Source organism: Somniosus microcephalus, chromosome 17, assembly GCF_052327205.1.
Source record: "Somniosus microcephalus isolate GS21.2 chromosome 17, FLI_Smic_1.0, whole genome shotgun sequence".
Taxonomy (NCBI): domain Eukaryota; kingdom Metazoa; phylum Chordata; class Chondrichthyes; order Squaliformes; family Somniosidae; genus Somniosus; species Somniosus microcephalus.
Genome location: NC_141003.1, coordinates 18,082,202 through 18,108,276, shown reverse-complemented (window position 1 = coordinate 18,108,276; position 26,075 = coordinate 18,082,202). Strand labels below are relative to the sequence as shown.

The window sequence follows — 26,075 nt, the reverse complement described above, 5'->3', positions numbered from 1 at the left end:
CAAGGGTGTAACATTTACAATTCTCCAGTCCTCTGGCACCACCCCTGTATCCAAGGAAGATTGGAAGATTATGGACAGTACCTCTCCAATTTCCACCGTTACTTCCCTCAGCATCCTAGGATGCATCCCGTCCGGTCCTGGTGACTTATCTACTTTAAGTACAGCCAGCCTTTCTCGTACCTCCTTTATCAATTTTTATGTCATGCAGTATCTCAACTATCTCCTCTTTCATTATGACTTTAGCAGCGTCTTCTTCCTTGGTAAAGACAGATGCAAAGTACTCATTTAGTACCTCAGCCATGCCCTCTGCCTCCATGCGTAGGTGTCCATTTTGATCCCTAATCGGCCCCACCCCTCCTCTTACTACCCATTTACTATTTATATGCCTATAGATGACTTTTGGATTCCCTTTTATGTTAGATGCCAATCTATTCTAGACTCTCTCTTTGTCCCTCATTTCCTTTTTCACTTCCCCTCTGAACTTTCTATATTCAGCCTGGTTCTCACTTGTATTCTCAACCTGACATCTGTCATACGCCCCCTTTTTCTGTTTCAACTTACTCCCTCTCTCTTTCGTAATCCAGGGAGCTCTGGCTTTGGTTGTCCTACCTTTCCCACTTGTGGGAATGTACCTCGACTGTTCCCGAACCATCTCCTCTTTAAAGGCAGCCCATTGTTCGAATTAAAGCCCTGACCTGGGTCAGTGGAATATAGCGCAGTGTTATTAAAGCCCTGACCTGGGTCAGTGGAATATAGCGCAGTGTTATTAAAGCCCTGACCTGGGTCAGTGGAATATAGCGCAGTGTTATTAAAGCCCTGACCTGGGTCAGTGGAATATAGCGCAGTGTTATTAAAGCCCTGACCTGTGTCAGTGGAATATAGCGCAGTGTTATTAAAGCCCTGACCTGGGTCAGTGGAATATAGCGCAGTGTTATTAAAGCCCTGATCTGGGTCAGTGGAATATAGCGCAGTGTTATTAAAGCCTGATCTGGGTCAGTGGAATATAGAGCAGTGTTATTAAGCTCTTGATGTGGTTCAGTAGAATATATTGCAGTTTAAAAAATCTACAGATGTATCCTTTTACACTCTGAACAAGAGTACAGGGTTGTTAACTAATAAAGATTTCCTTACCTCTAACACAAAGGCATCCTTTTTTCCATGTGAAAGATCCAGTTCTGAAACATCATCTGAACTTTCTGATTGGGACCTAAAGAGCCTGGAACGCTGCCTTGTTTCTGGGATTGGTGATCCAAGCAGCTCCTCTAGTATCTCCTATTGTCAAAAGTGTATTGGACAGGAAGTAAATGTTGCTTATGAAAAGATTTCACTATTTATTTCCTCTCCTGTGCCACAGAAAGCATTGATGTATTGCAAGGGTACAGTTCCATGGGCTCTGGTCACCCTTCAGAACCTCATGTAAGTGGCTATGTGAGACTAGATAGTGAATGCTAGCAGGCTATTCGAGTGCTACAGGGCGAACGGAAGGGGTCATTACCACCAAACCTGATTCTGTCTTCAACTGACGCTCAAAGCCATAGACTTCCACAACAGGGATCACTGGATAGTGATCAGGAGTGGGAACCTCATCGCTTTCCCCTCCCTAGCCAAGAGGTGTCGTGGCTAACGGCATTGCCTCAGCCACCGTCAGATCACCTCACGTGAACCTTGTACCTTCCTGGTTTCTATGGCCCTCCTGCTCATTGTTAACTAAACAGGCTATTGGAAGCCATAGGTCTCCCAATTTTGAAACACGTTTAAATTTGTTGAATCCAGGCTGGGTACTCCAGATTTCTGCAGGATCAAATCCATTTTTGTTTATTCCCAAATTTTTACAGAACTGCAAGTTTTACATGATGCTTTTCAGATACATGGTACTTGCAGTTTCTCGCATGCAGTTAACTGTATTTGGAAAGTACTGTAGATTGACCATTTCCCAACTGAAAACATTCCCAGTGGGTTTTGGCATCCTGTGGTTCTTGGGGTGTTTAATAGACAGTGGTGGGGTGCAGTGGGCCCACGTCCTCTGGGGCTTTTGCCGGTCTAGGTGCAATCCGTGCATTATGTGCTTGATATACCTATCAATTCGTCCAATGAAAAGCGACGAGTTAAGAAAGTAACTATAGGTTTTTATTGACTAAATAACAGAGCCCACCCTCGTGGGTGATCGGATCCAAGAAGGAGGAATACCAGCCAGTCGACCACCTTTATACCCGGGCAGGTAGGCGGAGCCATGGGCGGAGTCGGCAGTGGTCAGCCCAGGTATAGCAGCGTGACAAGAGGCGACCTCGTACAGTGATACAACAATGTGAACAGTGATAACTATAGGGAAACGATCGAACAGTGATAACTATAGTGTAACGATAGTGAACGGTAAAAGTGGTTTACCACATTCACCCCTTGTTTAGATTTGAGTCCGGCGGAGTGAAGTGTACTACCAGTTCTGGTATGTCAGTCTGTCCGGAGGCCTCGTAAGCCTGTCTGATCGTCGCAGCGGCGGTGTTGCGTTCTCCGGTGTTAATGCTGGCGTCTGCGAGGTAGGCGAAGGCTCTTGGGGTTCCGGCGTACCGTCTACCTGGGCTGGAATTGGGGGGGTGGTGGGGGGGGGGGGGGGGGGGGTAGCGGTGGTGTCTCCGGAGTGCCCGAGGGTGCGAGGTCTCGTAAGGAGACTGTGTCCTCCCGCCCGTCTGGGTATGCCACGTAGGCGTACTGGGGGTTGGCGTGCAGGAGGTTCACCCTCTCGACCAGGGGGTCCGTTTTATGGGCCCTCACGTGCTTTCGCAGCAAGACAGGCCCCGGAGAGGTCAGCCAGGTTGGTAGCGTGGTTCCCGTAGTCGACTTCCTGGGGAAAACAAACATTCGTTCATGGGGGGTGGCGTTAATGGCAGTGCACAGTAGTGACCGGGTGGAATGCAGCGCCGCCGGGAGGACCTCCTGCCAGCGAGAGGTTGGGAGGCCCTTAGACTTTAAGGCTAAGAGGACGGCCTTCCATACCGTTGCGTTCTCTCTTTCCACCTGGCCGTTCCCTCGGGGGTTGTAGCTGGTGGTCCTGCTAGTGGCGATGCCTCTCGCTAGTAGGAACTGACGGAGTTCCTCGCTCATGAAGGATGAGCCCCGGTCACTATGTATATAGTTTGGGAACCCGAACAAGGCAAAGAGGTCGTTCAGGCATTTAACGACCGTGGTGCTGGTCATGTCTGGGCAGGGGAAGGCAAAGGGGAAACGGGAGTACTCATCAACAATGTTGAGGAAGTACACATTACGGTCAGAGGACGGGAGGGGCCCCTTAAAGTCGATGCTCAGGTGCTCGAAGGGGCGGGTGGCCTTGATCAGGCTTGCTCTGTCCGGCCTAAAGAAATGCGGTTTGCACTCGGCACAGGTCTGGCAGTTCCTGGTCATGGTCCTGACCTCCTCGATGGAGTAGGTCAGGTTGCGGGCCTTAATGAAGTGGTAAAGCCTGGTGACCCCGGGGTGGCAGAGGTCGTTGTGGAGGGTCTGAAGTCTATCAATTTGCGCGCTGGCGCATGTAATTCGCGATAGAGCGTCAGGGGGTTCGTTCAGCTTACCAGGCCGGTACAAGATATCATAATCGTAGGTGGATACCTCGATTCTCCACCTCAAGATCTTGTCGTTCTTGATTTTACCCCTCAGCTTGTTATTAAACATAAAAGCGACCGAACGCTGGTCGGTGAGGAGGGTAAATCGCTTGCCTGCGAGGTAATGCCTCCAGCGGCGTACCGCCTCCACAATCGCCTGGGCCTCCTTCTCGACCGAAGAGTGTCGGATCTCAGGGCCCTGTAGGGTCCTTGAGAAGAAGGCCACCGGTCTCCCCTCCTGGTTGAGGGTAGCGGCTAGGGCGAAGTCGGATGCATCGCTCTCCACTTGGAAGGGGATGGACTCATCCACTGCGTGCATAGTGGCCTTAGCAATGTCTCCCCTGATGAGGGAGAAGGCCGCGCGCGCTTCTTCCGTAAGGGGGAAGGAGGTGGACTTCATGAGGGGTCTGGCTTTGTCCGCATAATTCGGCACCCATTGGGCATAGTAGGCGAAGAGCCCCAGGGTTCTCTTCAGCGCCTTTGGACAGTGGGGAAGGGGTAGCTCCATGAGGGGACGCATTCTTTCAGGATCGGGGCCGATGATTCCGTTCTCTACTACGCAGCCGAGGATGGCAAGGCGCGAGGTGTTAAACACACATTTCTCCTTATTGTAGGTGAGGTTCAGCCGTTGGGCCGTACGGAGGAATCTTTCCAGATTAGCGTCATGGTCTTGCCGGTCGCGGCCGCAGATGGTGACGTTATCTAGATAGGGGGACGTGGCCTGCAGCCCGTTCTGGTCAACCATCCGGTCCATCTCCCTTTGGAAGACCGAAACCCCGTTGGTGACACCGAAGGGGACCCTAAGGAAGTGGTAGAGGCGGCCATTCGCCTCGAAGACGGTATACTGGCGGTCCTCGGGGCGGATAGGGAGTTGGTGGTAGGCCGACTTAAGGTCGATGGTCGAGAATACTCGGTATTGTGCAATCTGATTGACCATATCAGATATGCGGGGAAGGGGGTATGCGTCCAGCTGGGTGTACCGGTTTATGGTTTGGCTGTAGTCGATGACCAGGCGGTTTTTATTGCCGGTCTTAACGACTACAACCTGGGCACGCCAGGGGCTGCTGCTCCCCTCGATGATGCCCTCCTTCAGGAGACGCTGCACCTCAGAGCTAATGAAAGCTCTGTCCCCGGAGCTGTACCGCCTGCTCTTGGTAGCGACGGGTTTGCAGTCAGGGGTGAGGTTAGTGAACAGGGAAGGTGGCGGGACCTTGAGGGTGGATAGGCCGCAGGTGTTACGCGGTGGGCGATTTAAAGGCTGCTGGTTGTCGACTGTGAGCGGGGGGAGGGGTCCACCGTATGCTAGAGTGACGCTTTGGAGGTGGGATTGAAAATCCAGCCCTAGTAGGACGGCAGCGCATAGCTGGGGCAGGACGAGGAGTTTAAAGTTTTTATACTCCGTGCCCTTAACCGACAGGGTCACAACACAGTAGCCGCTGATGTCTGTGGTGTGGGACCTCGATGCCATCGAGATCCAGTTGCGCGTTGGCTGGACAGTGAGGGAGTAGTGGCTCACCGTGTCTGGATGTATGAAGCTCTCCGTGCTTCCGCTGTCGAACAGGCAGGTCGTGGCGTGGCCGTCTACTTTGATGTCCATCATTGACTTGGACAGCTGATGCGGGCGAGCTTGGTCTAGTGTGACGGAGGCTAGTGTGTGGCTGAGCGGGTCGCTGTAGTCTGTAGGTGAAGCGGTCGTCAGGTCTGGAGGTAAGGTGGCGGTCGAGCGTGGTGGGTAAAATGGAGGCGCCCACGAGGTGGGGCAAAATGGTGGAGAAGATGGCTGCCCCCACAACCCACATGAGGCACTGCTGGCGTCGGTTGCCTGGATCAAAGATGGCCGCCCCCATTGCTCATCTGTGGCCTTGATAGAAGATGGCCGCCCCCACAGTTCGCATGAGGCACTGCTGGCCTCTGCTGCTCTCCCTCTGCAGGCCTTCGCGAAGTGGCCTTTCTTCAGGCAGCTGGAGCACGTCGCGTTTTTGGCTGGGCAGCGCGACCTCGGGTGTTTCGCCTGCCCACAGAAGAAGCAGCCGGCGGCCCGGTCGCGGGGGTCTGAAATCGCAGCCGGGACCGGGGGTGGCGGTCCCGATTGGGTCCGGGACGCCGACGCGGAGGTAGGTCCCGGGGGCGGCGCTACGAGGGGTATTGCGGTCGGGGTCGGGCCCGAGTCCCAGAGTCGCGAACTGTACCTGGAATACACCTCGAGGTCCCGCTGGGTCACTTCTAGGGAGTAGGCCAAGGCTGCAGCTGTGTTCAGGTCGAGGTCCTTTGATTCCAGCAGTCTCTGCCGTGAGTAGTCGGACCGAAGGCCTTTCACGAAGGAATCGCGGATGTTATCTTCAGTGTTTTCTGCAGCCGATACTGCTTTAAAGTCACAGTCCCTGCCGAGTGTTCGTAGCGCCCGTAAAAATTCAGCTACAGACTCTCTTGGCTGTTGCGGGCGGGATCTTAGGAGGTGTCTGGCATACATGGAATTTACCGGGCTCCGGTACTGCTGTTTCAGTAGGTTGATAGCGGCCTCGTAAGTAGTAATGTCCTGGATGAGTGCGTATACTTTAGGGCTCGCTTGGGCGGTCAGAACTCTCAGTTTGGATCTCTGAGGGACGCCGGATTCTTCCAGGTAGGATTCGAAGCAGCACAGCCAGTGTTTGAAGTCGAGGGCTGCGTTTGTTGCTTGTGGGTTTAGATCCAGGTACGGTGGTTTGAGGGCTCGCAGCCAAGCCGGCTGCTGTGGCTGTTGTAGCTGGGCGTCTGGCTGGTCGTTTGGCTGCTCCGTTGACTGGTTGTTTGGCTGCTCAAGTGACGACATTTTAAAATTTAGTCAATAAAATTGATATACCTATCAATTCGTCCAATGAAAAGCGACGAGTTAAGAAAGTAACTATAGGTTTTTATTGACTAAATAACAGAGCCCACCCTCGTGGGTGATCGGATCCAAGAAGGAGGAATACCAGCCAGTCGACCACCTTTATACCCGGGCAGGTAGGCGGAGCCATGGGCGGAGTCGGCAGTGGTCAGCCCAGGTATAGCAGCGTGACAAGAGGCGACCTCGTACAGTGATACAACAATGTGAACAGTGATAACTATAGGGAAACGATCTAACAGTGATAACTATAGTGTAACGATAGTGAACGGTAAAAGTGGTTTACCACAGTGCTTAAATTTGAAAATGCCTACATTAGTTGTGGGCAATGTCGTGTTACATCACAGCTGAAGGGAGGGGTGCAGTTATGGGTACACGTAAAGTGAGAACGATGCAAGCCTGCCAGCTACCGCGAGTCCCTGTCTCATTGACAGCAGGCTGAATAGGTAGGAATTTAGGGAATGAAGCCAGTCACGGCTCTGGTGGATCCCATTATACTATAACTGGTGTGATGCCAAAGTGCTTTAAAAAATAAAGCTACTTTAAGGTGATAAGTGATCGGACGCAAACTGTAGTCATCCCACAGACTGTGCTAATGTAACACGGAAACTGCATTGAATCAATGCAAAATCTTTAGTATGACTGGCCCAATAATTAGGTATTCAAAACTTTAAAGCTGTTGCCACTTAGTACAAGCTTCAATAAAAAAAGCCAGGGCTATATTAACTTGATAAACACCATTTCAAGATACACTCAGCAGCCTCCAGCCACTGGTGTTCGATCACGTAGGAGACAGGATCGGTTAATGACATCAGGCTGTGACAGGAAAACCTCCATTCCATGACTGTACATCACTTGTTGAGCCTTCAAATCATTTCAGGTGGGTAACTAGCAATTTCAGTACGTAATGTGAATCTTTTTCTTTTTAAAACAGTGATGTATCAATTATGACCAGACGCTTGTCAAATCACAGAGCTGCACCTCCTCCCTGTAGGAACAGCTCTGGATGCGAGTGATTTATGTGACTTAGAAATATGAACACAACAAAAAGAAATGTTTTCTTTTTACTACGTATCAGTCATGTTTTCATACCACCACATTTACAAGCCTCTTTAAATAAAAAACAGCTGCTTATTAACTAGTCAACTTATTCTACTCGGACAATTTAATATACAAAATTAAAAACTTTGACATTTCTGCACTTTCAGTACATTAGTAAATATATTATATATGGATTATCCATGATCATCATTTTCGCAAGTCTACAAAAAGTATACTTTTGCTAACCTCTCCTGGAAGCACCTATCATTACTATTAGGAATGTAGAGCATCTGATTGTAGCATGCCAAAAACATTGCTCAGTGGTCATAGGAACAGGAGGAGGCCATTCAGCCCATCAAACCAGTTCTGCCATTCAATTAGATCACGGCTGATCTGTACCTCAACCCAATTTACCCGCCTTTGCACAATATCCCATGTTGCCCTTAACTAACAAAAATCTATCAACCTCAGTCTTGAAAGCTTCAAGCGTCCACAGCCTTTTGGCCGGGAGAGTTCCAGATTACTACCCTTTGTGTGGAGAAGTGGTCTTCTTCATGCAAATGGTCCGTGCTAACCACATATTATCTAGCTACTGACCAGACCTCAATAATCAATTCCACAGCAACACATTGCAGCCAGGTCAGATTTTGTGTCAACTTCAAGTTATTTTTTACATCCTACTTTTTAATTAGCATATAGTTTAAACTGAGCTAAAATGTAACATTTTGACTTAAGTTTTTTTTAAATTTCTATCACTTCACTTCTCCCCACCCATTCCCCTCTTTACTCGCCACATGGCATTCTCGCTACATGGTCTCTCTCTCTCTCTCTCACTGTGAGGGGGTGGGGGGGTATTTGGTCAATGCTCATTCATTCCTCCACAACCGCTGCCCATGTTGCTCCAGGACTAGAAAACAGCAAATGTTCTACTGAGGGATAAGACAGACGAAGTCACTTTATTTCTGGATCACTGGAGATCACATTGTCTACTACAGGTACACTATCCCTCATCCGAAAGCCTTGGGACCAGCTGAGTTTCGGTTTTCGGAATTTCAGAAGGTATTATTATAAGACTGGGAAATTTGTATTTAATATAAATTTTAAAGTTCAGGCTACCTCTTGCGACTGTTCCGTGTCTCAATCCCCTTCCTGCTTCTCTGGAAAGCCGGATATCGGCTGACTCCGACTAAGCTGGCCCGCAAATCAGGTCGGGTGGGGGGGGGGGGGGAGAAAAGAATATCGGACGGGCCGCGGTTCAGGTCGGGGGGAATCGAGGTCGGGGGGGGGGCCGGGGAGGGGGGGGGTCAGGGGGGAGAAAAGAATATCGGATGGGCCGCGGTTCGGGTCGGGTCGGGAGAAAAGAATATTGGACGGGTCGGGGGTCGGGGGAGAAAAGAATATCGGACGGGCTGCTGCAGCTATCGGATCAGCCGCTGTATTGTTGGGTTCACTCTCCCGGTACCTCCTTCACACTGCCCGGCTCGGCCTGCAATCTCCTACCCAGGAGGGAACTCTGTGACCCTCTGCCCTGCTCAGCGTAAGTCGTGCGCCACTCTGGTCATGTCGTGCGCACAACTTACGCTGAACGAAAAAACTTTCGGTTTTTAGAGGTTTTCGGAAGTTCGGATAAAGGATAGTCTACCTGTATCTACAAGTGCGAGACATGAACTTTTTACCTCCCGACTGGGACGCAGTGGCCTTTACTGTTGCTCCACTATTCGGTCATCCACATATTTTTGATTTTGGATATGTCAAAGGTCTTCAATTTCAGGTGACAACGGTGAACGAACGTACAGCCCTGAACATTTGAGTATTTCACGAAATTCTTATAATTGTTTTGCTATACAGGTAAAGAATCTTGTTATGAAATTTATATCACTATAAAAGGGAGGCTCACCCTTGAATATATGGCTATGCAACTCACAAACATGCTTGTACTTACTGGAGGATTTATCTCATAGATCTCCTTGTTCTTTATGATCATATCATTAATCTTTTTCTGCATATTTGATATATGTTGTTCGTAAGAAGAGTCACTTGGAGTCTTCCCTGTAACCTGTATACCACCTGGAGAGGGCAGCGCAGTCAGATATAGACCAGTTGCAGACTAGAACAAAGGCAAAAAAAAAACCAAGCAAAAACATTAAATCATAAAATGGAACGGCAGTTTCCATTATAAATATGGACATAGGGACTTATGATGGAAAAAGTTAATGGGCAGTGTGCGCAGATTTAAGACTTTAATATATTAATATAGATTAAGAGTCCTTTCACATTGAAATTGCAACACCAAAACAGGCAGCTCAGCTCAGACAGACCGTGTTATGCTCCACATCAGCAGGAGTCCTAATTGCACATGCTCGCTCTGTTCCCATATCCTTTTATTCCTCTTTCCTTCATCTGTTTATCTCACCTTCTTAATGTTCTTAAATGATATGTTCTCTACTTCAATCACTAATACTGGTAGTGTATTCCACAGCCTCGCCGCCCTTGATGCAATAAAGTTTCTCGATTCTGTGCCCTAAATCGCTTTCATTTAATCTTATATTTATGCCGCATTTCTTCCCATCTCAACTCTATTTTGTCTCGCTTTGTCCAGTCTCTTCCGATCCACATCCGCGACTCTTCCGACACTCTCCGCCACTTTAACAGTTTCCTGGCCTTAACCGTCTCCTTTTCACCAGGGACGTCCAATCCCTCTACACCTCCACCCCCACTAGAGTGGCCTGTGGACCCTCCGCTTCTTCCCTGAACGGCGGCCCAAACAGTTCCCCATCCACCACCACCCTCCTCCACCTGTCCAGGGCCCCAAACACTCCTTCCAGGTGAAACAGCAGTTTACTTGTACTTCTTTCAATTTAGTATACTGTATTCGCTGCTCATGATGCAGTCTCCTCTACATTGGGGAGACCAAACGCAAATTGGGTGACTGCTTTGTTGAACACTTCCGTTCAGTGCGCAAGAGTGAGCCTGAGCTTCCGGTCGCTTGCCATTTTAATTTCCGTCCCGCTCCCACTGACCTCTCTGTCCTTGGCTTCCTACACAGTTCCAATGAAGCTCAACAGAAGGTCGAGGAACAGCACCTCATCTTTTGATTAGGCACTTTACAACCTTCCGGACTCAACATAAGAGTTCAACAATTTCAGATTATGACCACCGCACCCATTTTTCGGATAGCAGGTGCTGGTAATAATTCTGTCATTTACAGCTCCTCTAGACCCATCTTTTGTTTCTTTACTTGTCCCATTACCACCCCTTTTGCCTTGCACGATCATCCCTTGTCATTTAATCACTCCTGCCTTCTATCCTATCACAGACCTTTTGCTCTTTCCTCCCCTCCCCTCCCCTCCCCCCTTTCCCTGCCTCTGTATTTGCTTAAAACCTGCTGCATTTGTAACATTATCCAGTTCTGACCAAAGATCATTAACCTGAAAAGTCAACTCCGTTTCTCTCTCCCACAGATGTTGCCTGACCTGTTGAGTATTGCCAGCAATTTCTGTCTCTAGTTCAGATTTCCAGCATCCGCAGTATTTTGCCTTTATATTTATGCCTCCTTGTTCTGGATCCTCAATCAATGGAAACCATCTGTTCCTGTCTGCTCTGAACTATCCCTTTGTAATAGCTATTCTTTACTATCCTAATATGCGTCATGGAAATTTATAACAGATTTTTACTTCAGTTTATGCATTCTCTACAAGCACAACAAAAAAGGTAGACTTAAAACACAGGAACTTCATTTCAAACTTGTAGAAGCTGTGGGCATTCCTGGAATTAATCCCACCTTAATGAAATATACAATATTTTAATGTTCATCTGTGCTAGGGGTTTAACACGGTGTTCAGTTAGATTCAGTGAAACAGCTACTCACAGCAAGGCCCATCAACATGTTTTCACCAACTGTAATCTGAATCCTTAGCCCAAAGAGTGCGTTCATTGCTCTTAGTTTAAGTTTGTTCATCAGCTGGGTGTGAAGTTCATACTCCATAAACGGCAGCAGATTGCTTATTGCTGTGGCGTTGGCCTCACCCTGAGTTTTCTTCTTCTGACGACACAGCCTAGGTCACCGAGACAAGCAGATGTCAGCACATCTTACATCTTATTCTTAGCAACAAATGCTGTTCCTAAGATGTAATCAGGTCAAAATGATCCGAGTACTAAGAGCACAGTACCTAGCCTGAATTAAGCAGCCTTTTCCGGTTACTGTCGCTTCTAAGGGAGGTTCGATTGTGGTGAAGAGAACGTCTGGAACCTTCTGCTTCCGACAAACATAACAATATGTGAGGTGTGCGGGGAAAGGCATATTTAACTCATCATAAGGAATGTGACAGAAGCTGCAGCCCAGAGATAATGCATCATCCAATCTGGAAAAAGGAGACACGTTCTAATAAGATCCTTAACCTTCAAACAATTGAACACAATTAACTTTTGCAAGCGTTTGGAAAAGAGCATGCACAGGTCCTTTAAGGGTTTAAAAACTAGTTAATACAACTGCTTCTCTTCTGCCTTTTAAAATAAAATAATTCACCCTCATTTTGCTGCTAACTTCCTGCGGCTCCAAAGAAAAGATCAACTGTTAATCTCATTAACCCGTACAAGAGACATTTCCAGCCACAACAATCCACAAGGATAAAACATATTTTGTGCAGTAATATATAAATTCAAAAAAATTCTGTCGCAGCTGTATCGACAGAATTGTATTCTGAAAGAAATTAGAATCCCACTTGGCTTTTGAAAAATTATGTAGTGCTCTAAACAGATAAATTGGCTTGTTACTGTGGGACATTCAGAAGTGAAGGGGCTTAACCAAGCATTATACTGGTCGCTTACATTAACCATCATGATCTTTGCTAATTCATCATTGAAATCACACTTCAGTTTGACTTTCCTGAGTCTTTAATCAAAATCACAAAAAACGCAAGACATTTTCTCCAGTTAGAAAGTGGAAAATCAGCGAGCGATATTAGAGAATTAAATGTGGTTAGTATTTTAGATAGTTACCTTGATGCAAGCTGTTAGGTAACAACAACAGCAGCATTTCAATTTCTTGCCAAATCGATGCCAAATTTCAAACTTTGTTAGTAGAACGAAATGAATTGTTTGGACCTGCCCCCTCCACTGTAATAGTTTAACCTACCCTAATATAGAAGCACTATCCTGGCACTGAAGAAAAAAATCAAACTCTCCCTTCTCTGACCCTGTGGAAAAGAAGCTAGGCTGCCTTGACAACCTGTGTTCACTGCAGCCTTCCATACTGCAGTCTTGAAGCATCTTTGGATTCAGTACAGCCGCAGTGCCTGAAGCAGACAAGATACAGACTTCCTCACTGTGGAAAATAAGTGAATGGAAAATTATTGGGACGTTGCATCAAACAAAGGAAAGTGCAGGAAAAAAGGTACTCATTTTCAGATCCAAGATAATCATAACACTGTTTCACATGCTGTGACACAGAAGGATATGTATAAATGCATAGCTTAATTATGGTGAAAATGCTGTGCAAAAGCTGCTTCAGTTTGATACTGTCATCATCTACTATCCTATGGGCAACTTAATCTGACAGTGGCAAGCTTCTCTTCAATGCCCTGGTCAATATTCCCTGATGTTCCCTCTGGTGCGACCTCAGCTCCGCTCCCTTAAGTCCAAGGGGCGCAGACTTGAACGTTTATGGTGGACAAGTGGTTTAGCCATTCATCACCAGATCTGGCTGGACCACATAAAACACTATTGGGTCCTGCTGTCTTCGGTCAAAACTGCTCACTATTCCAGGATCATCCTGGAATGCAAAATAGAACGCCCGGCTTCTCTTCTCCACAACAAACAGTCTTCTTAAACCACTCTCTCCTGACCCCTCCACCTCTATCAAGTACGAGGAGCTCATGGACTTTTTGTCGCTAAGATTGAGACTATCCGTTCAGCTGCTTCTGCCACTTCCCTCCCTTCCCCTAGCTCACCAAACACAATGTCCCCTAAGATTCCCTCCTGCCCTACCCCTGAACTCACATCTTTCTCTAGTTTCTCTCCTGCCTCTCCTCATGCCCTCTCAAAGCTCAGTTTATCCACGAGACCCACCTCCTGCTCCCTCGACCCTATTCCCACCAACCTGCTGACCACCCAACTTCCCTTCCTGGCTCCCATGTTAGCTGATATTGTTTACGGTTTCTTCTCTGCAGGTACTGTCCCCCCTCCCCATCAAATTTGCCGTCATCAACCCCTTCCACAAAAAACCCACCCTTGACCACTCCGTCCTTGCAAACTACCGCCCCATCCTCAACCTCCCTTTCCTCTCCAAAGTCCTTGAACGTGTTGTCACCTCCCAAATCCGTGCCCATCTTTCCTGCACCTTCATGTTTGAACCTCTCCAGTCAGGTTTCCGCCCCTGCCACAGCACTGAAATGGCCCTTATCTAGTCACAAATGTGACTGTGACCATGGTGACTGTGACCATGGTAAACTAACCCTCCTCACCCTTCTCAACTAGTCTACTGCCTTTGACACGGTTGACCACATCATCCTCCTCCAATGCTTCTCCTCCATTGTCCAGCTGGGTGGGACTACCCTCGCCTGGTTCCATTCCTATTTATCCAGTGGTAGCCACAGAATCACCTGCAATAGCTTCTTTTCCCGCTCCCACACCATTACCTAGAGAGTCCCCCAAGGAACAATCCTTGGCCCCCTCCATTTTCTCATCTACATGCTGCCCCTCGGCAACATCATCTGAAATCACGTCAGGTTTCACATGTGAGACACCTAGCTCTACCTCACCACCACCTCTGATTTGACACGCTGCTTGTCCGACATCCAGCACTGGATGAGCAGAAATTTCCTCCAACTAAATATTGGGATGACCAAAGCCATTTTTTTCAGTCCCCGCCACAAACTCTGTTCCCTAGCCACCAACTCCATCCCTCTCCCTGACAATTGTCTGATGCTGAACCGTGGCGTCCTATTTGATCCGGAGATGAGCTTCCGACCTCCTATCCACTAGAACGAAGACTGCCTACCTCCACCTCTAACATCGCCCGTCTCCGCCACTGCCTCAGCTTATCTGCTACTGAAACCCTCATCCCTGCCTTTGTTACCTCTAGACCTGACTATTGCAACGCTCTCCTGGCCAGCTTTCCATCTTCCACCCTCCATAAACTTGAGCCCATCCATATCTCTGCTGCCCGTATCCAACGTTCCCTTTAAGCAGCTGTCTGGAGCTCCCATGCAGCTGGCTCACTGGCTTTTAAAAGCAAAAAGCGAACAGGCGCATATATTTGAATGGACGCGACCTAAATAAAATTAGAGGGAACATTGCCTGTATCTTAACTCACACTACGTCCCGTTCACCCATATACCCTGTGGCACCTGGTCCGGTAACACCTCGGTTTTAAAATTCATATCCTTGTTTTCAAATCCCTCCCCATCTCCATAACCTCCTCCAGCCCTACAACCCTCAGAAATCTCTGCGCTCCTCAAATTCTGGCCTCGTGCGCATCCCTAATTTTAATCGCTCTACCACTGGCGGCCGCGCCTTTAGCTGCCTGGGCCCAGGGCTCGGGAATTCCCTCCCTAAACCTCTCTGCCTCTCTACCTGTCTCTCCTCATTTAAGACGCTCCTTAAAACCTACGTATTTGACCAAGCTTTTGATCACCTGTCCCAATATCTCCTGATGTGGCTTGGTGTCAAATTTTGCCCGATAGCGCTCCCATGAAGCACCTTGGGACATTTTACTACGTTAAAGGTGCTATACAAATACAAGTTGTTATATGGTACTTCGCACTAAATTTCCTAATTTTTTGGGCCCTCATGGAGACCAGCAGTTGGTACCATTTTTTCTGGGATCAGCAAGTAGTGAATCAGCCTCAGATCATTACAAATGAATCAGTCTGCTCTGGGATCCTATGTAGAATGACACCGAAATGGATGAGCAAGGAAGGTAAGACTCTCAAAACATCCATCTTAACAAGCGTAACAATAGCAAACATATTTACTACGCGATACGACATATGGATCCTTTTTTTTGACAGAACTGAAGCGGGAAGAGTATTTTAAACAAAAGAATATTCTGTCCCCCCCCCAATCTCATTCCCCTACAATGTGCAACTAACATTGCACAAAACTATATAATTTACAAATCTCTGCCATTAATTACATATCTATTGCATATATACACACACATACATACACTATATACATATATATTAAGTTCTGTATTTTGAATCTTATTCCAAATGTTAAATTCTGAAAATATTGGCTGACAAGACAGCATTTATAAAATAAGTATAGCACAGTACAAAAATATACAGGAAACTTTTGTTTAACCGGAGGTTAAATGTCCGGAAAGCTCTCTCTACCGGCAAAATTCAGGAGCCGTTTCCGATAAGTTTTTTTACTTCTCGTTGCTTTTTTTCCCCCAGTCAGGCTCTGCAAGGTCTAGCTGAAGCTGTTGCTTAGATACAGAGATGCTTTAAAGCTGCGGCCGACTGTTTTGAAGCTGTTGCTAAGCAACAGGGTTTGTTGGTTCACACGGAGCTCAAAAGCTCCGTATGTTTTAACATTAGCGCTGGTTTCTACGGCAGTTTTGATGGTACGGCACCAGCTCAGTCCCGTCAGTGCCGGATATCAGAAAGTTTCCTGTACTGCAAGTTATTCCGGTTATGCCATATTGAAGACACATACTAAACGTTTCATACAAAAATTACACACTCACCAGATGCTAGTTGATTCACTGTATCCAACTACTGCATGGCATCCAAGAGCTTTGCCATGTGACTTGATTTCTTGCCGGATTTCTGCCCACCAAGCATCACGAGTTTCAGGTTCGTCTAAGCAGGGGAAGCAAAAAGAAGAAATCAATGGACAAGTAAAGGTTATTAATGTAACACAAGATATAACCACACAAATCTCTGAAGAATTCCATTCCCTCATCTTCTGTGACATTTTTGGCAGGTTTTCATGTCCATAAAAACTGAAGAAGTGGTTACAAGCAGTCTGAATTACACTCCCCGAACAGAACAAGATATATGCTTCAGTAAAATATAGCTTTATAAGAGTACAAAAAAAGCTGGCATCACTAAAAGTGACCATGAAGCTGTTGAATTGTTGTTAAAACCCACTTGGTTCACTAATGTCCTTTAGGGAAGGAAACCCGTTGTCCTTACCGAGTGTGGTCTATATGTGACTCCAGTCCCACCCCAATGTGGTTGACTCTCAACTGCTCTCTACAGTGGCCTAGCAAGCTATTCAGTTGTATCAAACCGCTAACAGTTCAAGAAGGCGGCCCTCTCAGAGCAACCAGGGATGGGCAATCAATGCAGGCCTTGCCAGCGATCTCTACATTCAGAGAATGAATTTTTTTAAAAATGTTGAAGCTTTCATTTAGATTATCCTTCATCGTCGCTGGGTCAAAATCCTGGAACTCCCTCCCTAACAGCACTGTGGGAGTACCCTCACCACACGGACTGCAGCGGTTCAAGGCGGCGGCTCACCACCACCTTCCCAAGGGCAATTAGAGACGGGCAATAAATGGTGACTTTGCCAGTGACGCCCACATCCCGTGAACGAATAAATAAAAATACATATATATATATATCTTTTAAATGATACCATTTGTCATCAAAAAGGCACTTCAATGACTTATTATTGGCTTTAAGAACATTCTGGCTGCTGAAAATTATTGGAACAAATTCAGAATTATTTGCTAGAAAAGCATATTGGGCAACTTCTTAAGAAGCAAAATCTGAGCAGGTAGGATGGTGCCATGGGCAGAATGGGACACCGCGATTTGGTGGCACCGAGATGAGACTAAACTTGGCAGAGTCATACTTCTTGCTGCCATGCTCAGCCACCATACAGAACATCTGGCTCAAAAAGGTTTGCCTTGTTCAGTTAAGGAGTGCAGAGATATTTTTGGAGCCACTGAATGTCAGGAGAACCAGACGTTTCAAACCACTTTCTCTGAAGAAAAAGTTTAATACAAATTTCAGCGTCAAACTGATAAAAATAAAATTAAGATGCAGCTTCTTGAAGTCACGGTAAATGCCTCCCCAAAAAACTGAAAATCATGATGGCTAGCAAGTATGACAAAGCAGGTATCACTGTTGGGCTCTACTTTATCTGTGGTTAGCAAAAGAGCATTGAACTTCGGCAACATTTATATTAATGATCTGTTGATTTACAATACACTTTGGCAACTCAAAATACGATGAGGCATTTAAACACACTTTCAGCTATTTTTACCAATAAGTATAAAGATCATCAGTGTTCAACCATACATAAGAATCTGTAACAAGACACTTCATAGAATCTCACAGCACTGGAGGCCATTCGGCCCATCGTGCCTGTGCTGGCTTTTTGAAAGAGCTATCCAATTAGCCCCACTCCTCTGCCCTTTTCCCATAGTCCTGCAAATGTCTCTTTTTAAGTATATATCCAATTCCCTTTTGAAAGTTACTACTGAATCTGCTTCCACCACCCTTTCAGGTAGTGCATTCAGATCATAACAACTCGCTGCGTAAAAATAAATCTCATCTCTTCCCCCCCGCCCTCCGTTCTTTTGCAAATGATCTTAAATCCGTGTCCTCTGGTTACCGACACTCCTGCAAGTGGAAACAGTTTGTTCCTATCTACTCTATCAAAACCCTTTATAGTTTTGAACACCTCTATTAAATCACCCCTAACCGTCTCAGCTCTAAAGGAGAACAATCCCAGCTTCTCTATTCTCTCCACATAACTGAAGTCCCTCATCCCTGGTACCATTCTGGTAAATCTCCTCTACGCCCTCTCCAAGGCTTTGACAGAATTCCTAAAGCTTGATGCCCAGAGTTAGACACAATAGTTCAGCTGAAAACTAACTAGTCATTTATAATGGTTTAGCATAACTTCCTTGCTGTTGTACGCTATGATTCTATTTAGAAAGTCCGGGATCCCATATTCTTTTTTTTTTTTTTTTTTTTTTAACAGCCTTCTCAACTTATCCTGCCTGCTGAACCCACAGGTCTCTCTGTTCCTGCACCCACTTTAAAACTGTACCATTTTGTTTATATTGTCACTCTTCATTCTTCCTTCCAAAATGCATCACTTCACACTTCTCTGCATTAAATTGCACCTGCCCATTTCACCAATCTGTCTATGAAATCCTGAAGTCTGCTATTATCCTCCTGTTTACTTGAGACATCTGCAAACTTTGAAATTATGCCCTGTACTCCCAAGTCTAGGTCATTAATATATATCAAAAAGAGCAGTGGCCCTAATACCAACCCCTGGGGAGACACCACTGTATATTTCCCTCCAGTCTGATAAATAACCATTCACCATTACTCTCGCTTTTCATCTCTGAGCCAATTTCATATCCATGCTGCCACTGCCCCTTTAATCCCATGGGCTTCGATTCTGCATACACACCTAATATGTGGAACTTTATTGAACCCCTTTTGAAAGTCTATATACAGAACATCAACCTTCAACAATCCTCTCAGTTTTCTTCTCATATTTACTTTGCTTGGTGCAAGGAATCCCTCTGCTTACTTCTGTTACAGGTGTAAACTGTTATAAGATTGTGCACCACAACCGATACAAAATCAACTGCTGATGCTTAACATAGTCAAGACAGAGTCCTAAAAGAGCATATTATGGTGATTTAAGACTGCTTAAATACTCTTACCAAGAGTTATTTTACAAATACATTTCTGCAAATTCATTAAAATCTGAAAAACAGTACTGGTCCTCGTTCTCTCCGCTCCCCACTGCCAAAAGACTAGAAATGTGTTAATAGTCACAATGGTAATATAAACCTAATTAATCCAAATCAGTATAAATTTATGTAGTTAGAACCGCATGTGCATTTAACCCTTACACATTCACAAATGTATTTCTGAACCAGAGGCACTGTCTAGTTAGAATTTCATTTAATATCTGTCAACTACAATTAATAGTATTACATCCAACAGCGCCAATGAGAACATTTTTGATTTAAAATACAATTAGGAACACACGTTAAAATGTATGCACTTAGTCAATGAAAAATACTAAACTCCATTTCAATTTGGATTTCACTTAGATTATTATATTGAAATATCCCCATCACATTGGTGTCTGCAAACTTTACTGGATGCATAGAAAGGACAACACGGACACTGATTGTTCAGCCCAACCAGCCCATGTTGGTGTTTACCCATCACATAAGCAGCAGTCCTAATCCCATGTGCCTGCTCAGTTCCATTATCCCTTTATGTTCCTTTCCTTCAACCGCTGATCTAACTTATTCTTAAATGTTGCCATGGTCTCTGCTTCAATCACCAACTCTGGTAGTGCATTCCACATCCTCATCACTCTATGCAAAAAAAGTTACTCTGGCTCCCTGCCCTAAATCTCTTAGATTTAATCTTATAGCTACGTCCCCTTGTTCTAGACCCCATAACCACTGTTTCTACCAATTCTGTCCCATGCTCTCGTAACTGAGAAAACCTCTTGTCAAATCACCTTTCAATCTCCTCTGCTCTAGATTTTTTCTAATTTGTTCTAATTTTTTAAACAAAAAAATACTCTCCACTTAATGGGTTTAAACATATTACTTCCAAATTCAGCATGAGTTTTAACAATGAAGCACCCTCCAATGATACAATTACTAGCAGCACATGCGTTTAACAGCACTGTTCCTGGGTTTTTTCTTTACAATCCTAGATCGGTAGACATATTTGTTAAATTCTAAGGGGGAGAAATTTGGTATCGCCCCGTTTGACCCGTACGACCAGATTTAGGAACAGCTTCTTTCCCAGGGCTGTCATCCTACTGAACTCCACAAATAAACTCTAAAGCCTGCACATCTGCCAATGCACTTTATTATGGTTATGTTTATGTTAATGTATTACAAGCCAAATGTATGTTGAATGTTTAAATGTCTTAATCTAAACGTGCACTCTCGGGAGCCACAAGCCTACATTTCGTTGCACTGCACTTGTGCACTAACAATGACAATAAAAATTGATTATTATGGGGCGCAATTATCGGCCTGGCGCTAATTATTGCCTCCGACTGCAAACTTGGCTTCTATCGCCCCTGGAGGTGATTGGAGCACTTAATCAGGCGCTACACACCTCTCTTAAGGCGCTAACGCCGAGGAGCGAGGCGCTAACTCAGAGCGCTGGCGAAGCTCCTGTGATGTCAGTCAGCAATGGAACACAGACACACTGGCGCCGGCCAGTTCTTAAAGGGGAGGGTCGATCTTGCTCTCCATCCACACCCTGCTCATTGCAGCCTTCAATCTCGGCCTGGAGAGACCTGTACATCAATTCTGCTGGAAAGAATAATGGAGAGGCCCAAGGAATAAGCTCAGAGTGCAGCCCCCATAGTCTCTTCTAAACCGATGCAAGGTCAAATCAAAATGAACCTGCAAAGTGCAGCTCAGTACCCAAAACTCCATCACACAGCGTTGAATCTCTCCAGAAGTCTCTCTCTCTGAATGCGTGGTGCAAAAATGTCGCCGGCAAAAAAAGGCAGGAAGCGGTCGCCTTTAAATAGCGCTCCCCCAGTCCCTTCCTGACTGCAAAACGTTCCCCTCAACCTGTCGTTGCTAGCGGCAGGTGGAAAGGCAGGGGGCGCCACTCAATATCCGGTCCGGGGCGCTACCGGGGCGTTGCACGCTCGACTGACGTCATAATCTGCCAGCCCAGGAGATCGTGGCGGTAGTGTTTAGCGCCGTCGCAAAATGTCTGGTCAATTTAGTGTGCGGGGCAAACCTCGCCGTGCCCGGGCGCTAGTTGCTTTGCGCCCCGTTAGCGCCCCAAGAGGTGCAAAGCAACCAAATTTTCCCCTAAGTACATAAAATAAAACAATTACACCAAATAAATCCTTTCTTAAACCTCAGCTGCACCGATTCATTCTTTATTTTTACGTGTATTTCATTTTGAGGCTTCCGATTAGACAGCATCATTGATCTAAACAGCATGTGCATCAAGCATTAAAATAGGTTACGGTACCCAACAACTAAAGCTGCTAAAAAGTTTTCAATTAGTACACCAAAATATATTTTTACATTCTTGTCCATTATCAGGTTAAAAGAAAGTTTCATGCGCGATTTTCACATGAAACATAAGAACTTTTCAAAACTAAATATTAGTTCATAAAGAACTTACATTCATATAGCGCCTTTCACAACCTCAGGACCTCCCAAAGCACTTCACAGCAGGGCCCCACAAACAATGAGATAAAGGACTAGATTCTGCTTCTGCGATGTTGGTTGAGGGAGCACGCGCCTGCTCTTCAAATAGTACCACCGGATCTTTTACGTCCACCTGAGTAGGTTAGGGGACGCAAGGGAAGTTTGTGGCCGGGGCACAGCGATGACGTCATCGCCGGCGGCGATACCAGCCCCCGGGGGCGCTAATGAGAAGCGCAAACCAACCCAATTTTCCCCCCATTATATTAAATAAAATTTAATTATCAATTTTTAACAGTAATTTTAAACACCATAATACCTCCCAAGGGTATTTTTCAAACTACTTGTTAAAAAAAAGTAGGAAATCGGTCTCTTTGTCTTAGTGGCCTCCAAGTTAGGTACAGTGATGTGAAACAGTGGCATCTGTCATTGTACAGCTTGGGGAAGAGTCTTCTTATTATGCCCACATTCAAAATGAGGGCACTGCAGATTATCAATGTGTATTAATATTTAAAGGAAGATCTACAACAGAATCTAAGGAACCTTTGGCGCTGTCACAGCTGAAGTTTATTCCAGCTAAATGCAAACAGTTAGAAGGTCAATGGAGGCCTGTGTGGTTACTACTGCATGGATCCTCGGACATTTATTGCATTGAAGGCACTATATAAATGCAAGTTGTTGGACAGAGGTGATCCAAGAAATATAGAAAGTAGGAAGATTGAGGTTCAACCTCTATTTATCAGTGACCCGAAATAACATATTTAACTAACATATTTATACATATTGATCCTTTTCTTGAGCAAACATTCAAAAGTGCCTCAAAGATCAAGATTAGGTGTTTAAAATACTTATGCTTTTAAACAATATCCTCCATGCATCAAACTTACATACTGACTTCCTTTACAGAAATATTAACATGCTTCCAAAATAATGAATGTATTCCTGAGTGCAGTTTTTAATTCCAATAGGAAAGCAAGTGGTTTAGCTACTTTCGACTGCAGGGTGATGCTTGTGACCTAACTGCAGTGTGTGATGCTGTCACCCTATGTAGCAGCGTACCTTACACAAAAAAATGTCCAATCATATTAAGAAACTGATCATTTTTATTCAGATATAAATCGACTGATCCTAGTCAGCTCTTTTTACCTATGTGGGAAGAGTAGCCTTACTAAACCATTAGATTCCTAAAAGAGCAAAATGCACGTTAAATTATGCAACCCTTTCATGAACTTCAGCACATTTTTTCTTAAGATAGCATTCTGCAAAATTATGCAATACTGAAGAGTAAAGAACATAACGTATAGGAACACGGGGAAAATCTTAGTGGATTCGTTGCATCGGGAGTTGGGGTGTAAATTCTACAGTTTTCAACAAAACCGCAATTGTAAGAACGGTATTAATATGCAATACAACAAAATGTGCACTCGGCCACGAAAAATGAAAAAAGTGCAAATTTAAAAAATAAATGTTCAGAAACAGCAGCCCTTTTATAGTTCTAGCTATAAAGTTTCAAGTGGGCATGCAAGTACAAATTCACTCAAATTAAGCTTGAAACTGAATAGGTAATAATTTAGGATGCATGATGCCAAGCACCAAGCCGAGTTCAACAATACACAAGTCTCAGAAATGCTTTCTGCTCAAGCAAAACAAAAATGTAAAAAAAATAATGGCAATACAACAGGAACTCTCTCGGTGAACAATAGTCAAAAAATACTATGCATGTTGAGGCATGCTTCACTGAACGGGACAAAACAGACAGAAAACCATGGCAGCTCACTGAAATGGTTAAAGTAATGATCTTGACATCCTTGTAAAAGCATGGCGAATGTAGGCAACATCAAAGAATATTTTTTTTTTTAACAGCATCAACACATTACTGGAAATACCCAAACCAGAATATCAGAAAATTAGTTTTAATTCTTTTTTTTTTTTTTAATATCATTTACAAGGCAATATTGAAGTAAGAAAAACAAAAAAGAGGAAATATTTTGGCGATGGAATCTGCCCACGTCTTCACTCCAGGCTCACGCAAGCCAATTGTCATTCTGAACAAATTTGAAGGAAACCACCTGATTCAACAGTTCTCAATATTTTTGTGCGGGCGAAACAGCCTCTTAAGTAGGTCTACAAAATAATCTCACTCCTCATTCATTTGTTTCCCACCCCCACTCGCACCCCCCCCCCCCACTCCCCCTCCTCCACTTCTGTTTTGTTTCCTCCATTCTACTTGATTTTCTGTCCTTTCTTAGTTTTAACTTTTCTTTTCATCACCTACCCAGCAGTTTGCTGGCAGTCGAGGGTTGCTCAGGCGGCTTTCCTCGATCTCACTGCAGGTGTCTCTCTCTGTGTTCTGATGCTGGGCACATTGGTCTCTTTGAGAGTCATTTATTTCCTTTTGGGCTGCTCCGTTCCTCTGCCACACCCGGGGATCTGTGACTCACTCTCTTCCCTGCGTTCAGGGTTTTTGCAGGCAATCTTTCCTGCTATGTCCCAGTTCTACCTCAGTCTCAACATTCAATATACTGTAGATAGCTGTGAGGTAGTGCATTTTGGTAGGAAGAATAAGGAGGCCTCGCACTCCTTCAAAAATACGAGTTTAAATGGAGTAGAGGAGCAAAGGGATCTAGTGATACAGATACACAAATCATTAAAGTAGCGACAGAGTTAATAAAACATTGGGTTAATTTCTAGAAGGATAGAATAGAAAAGCAGAGAAGTAATGCTAAACTTGTATGGAACCTTGGTTAGACCACACTTGGATACTGTGCACAGTTTTTGTCGCTATATTATAAAGGACACAACTGCTGCCAATGAACCGGAAGCGGACTGCGCATGTGCGCTGCCAGTTCGTCACGGAAGCGGGTTTGTTAAAAAAAAATGTAAATGCCGGGAGGGAGCAGGCTGTGAGGAAAATGCCGGGAGGGAGGGAGCGGGCTGTGAGGAAAAATGCCGGGAGGGAGCAGGCTGTGAGGAAAATGCCGGGGGAGGGAGGGAGCGGGCTGTGAGGTTGAAATGCCGGGAGGGAGGGAGCAGGCGGTGAGGAAAAATGCCGGGAGGGAGGGAGCAGGCTGTGAGGAAAATGCCGGGAGGGAGGGAGCAGGCTGTGAGGTTGAAATGCCGGGAGGGAGGGAGCAGGCTGTGAGGTTGAAATGCCGGGAGGGAGGGAGCAGACTGTGAGGAAAAATGCCGGGAGGGAGGGAGCGGGTTGTGAGGAAAAATGCCGGGAGGGAGGGAGCGGACTGTGAGGAAAATGCCGGGAGGGAACGGGCTGTGAGGAAAATGCCGGGAGGGAGGGAACGGGCTGTGAGGAAAAATGCTGGAAAAGAGCGGGCTGTGAGGAAAAATACCAGGAGAAGCTTCTGGTTCCAGATTAATGTGCAGTACGCTTCGGCTCAGCCTCTGGTTGCTGGCAGGAGTCACTTCGTATTATAAAAAGGAATATAGAGGCACTGGAGAAGGGGCAAAAAAGATTTACAAGGATGATACCAGAACTGAGAGGTTATAACTATCAGGAAAGATTGAACAAGCTGGGGCTCTTTTCTCTAAAAAGGAGAAGGCTGAGTGATGACCTGATCAAGGTCGTTACGTTCACCCTATCAAACCCTTTCGTAATCTTAGAGGCAGAGAGTACAAAAGCCAGGAAGTTATGCTAAACCAATATAAAACACTAGCTCAGCTCCAGCTGGAGTATTGTGTCCAATTCTGAGCACCACACTTTTCTCCTTGGAGCAGAAAAGGCTAAGAGGAGATTTGATAGAGGTGTTTAAACTCATGAACAGTTTAGATACGAGTAAATAAAGAGAAACGGTTTCCAATGGCTGGCAAAAGAACCAGAGGCAACATGAGGAAAATCTTTTTTACACAACGAGTGGTCAGGATTTGGAATGCACTGCTTGATAGGGTAATAGATATAGATTCAATAATACCATCAAAAGGGAATTGGATAAATACTTGGAGAAAAAATTGCAGAGATATGGGGAAAGAACGGGGGTGCGAGACTAACCGGATTGCTCTTCAAAAGAGCCGGCGCAGACTTGATGGGCCAAATCGCCTCTTTCTGTGCTGTACTATTCTATGATTCTATGAAGATGTTTCCACTTGTGGGAGAGACCAAAATAAAGGGGCATAAGTATAAGATAGTCATTAATAAATCCAATAGGGAATTCAGGATAAACCTCTTTAACCAGGAGAATGGTGAAAAGGTAGAACTCGCTACCTCAATGAGTAGTTGAGGCAAATAGCACAGATGCATTTAAGGAGAAGCTAGATAAACAAATGAGTGAGAAAGGAATAGAAGGTTATGCTGATAGGATTAGATGAAGAAGGTTGGGAGGATGCTCGCGTGGATACCAGCAGAGAATAGTTGGACCGAATGGCCTGTTTTTGTGCTGTACATTCTATGTAATCTCTTGCGTACGCTCCTTCCACCCGCCCCCACCCC

The 26,075-nt window shown here is 45.5% G+C and overlaps 1 protein-coding gene across 12 annotated transcripts in view; it reads right to left on the bottom strand.

Annotated features, from left to right (window-relative positions):
- The window catches only part of c2cd5 (C2 calcium dependent domain containing 5), a 112,297-nt gene that overhangs the window by 31,853 nt on the left and 54,369 nt on the right, over positions 1-26,075 (bottom strand). For 8 of the 12 annotated variants that reach the window (XM_086010004.1, XM_086009994.1, XM_086010001.1 and 5 more), the window contains 6 exons: positions 16,190-16,304; positions 12,632-12,820; positions 11,671-11,858; positions 11,366-11,556; positions 9,440-9,604; positions 1,132-1,272 (listed from right to left, as the gene is read on the bottom strand). In XM_086010004.1, the coding sequence (XP_085866130.1) occupies positions 1,132-1,272; positions 9,440-9,604; positions 11,366-11,556; positions 11,671-11,858; positions 12,632-12,820; positions 16,190-16,304 (989 nt within the window). The remainder of the gene's footprint in view (positions 1-1,131; positions 1,273-9,439; positions 9,605-11,365; positions 11,557-11,670; positions 11,859-12,631; positions 12,821-16,189; positions 16,305-26,075) is intronic. The other 4 variants (XM_086010003.1, XM_086009995.1, XM_086009996.1 and 1 more) reach the window with 1 other exon arrangement.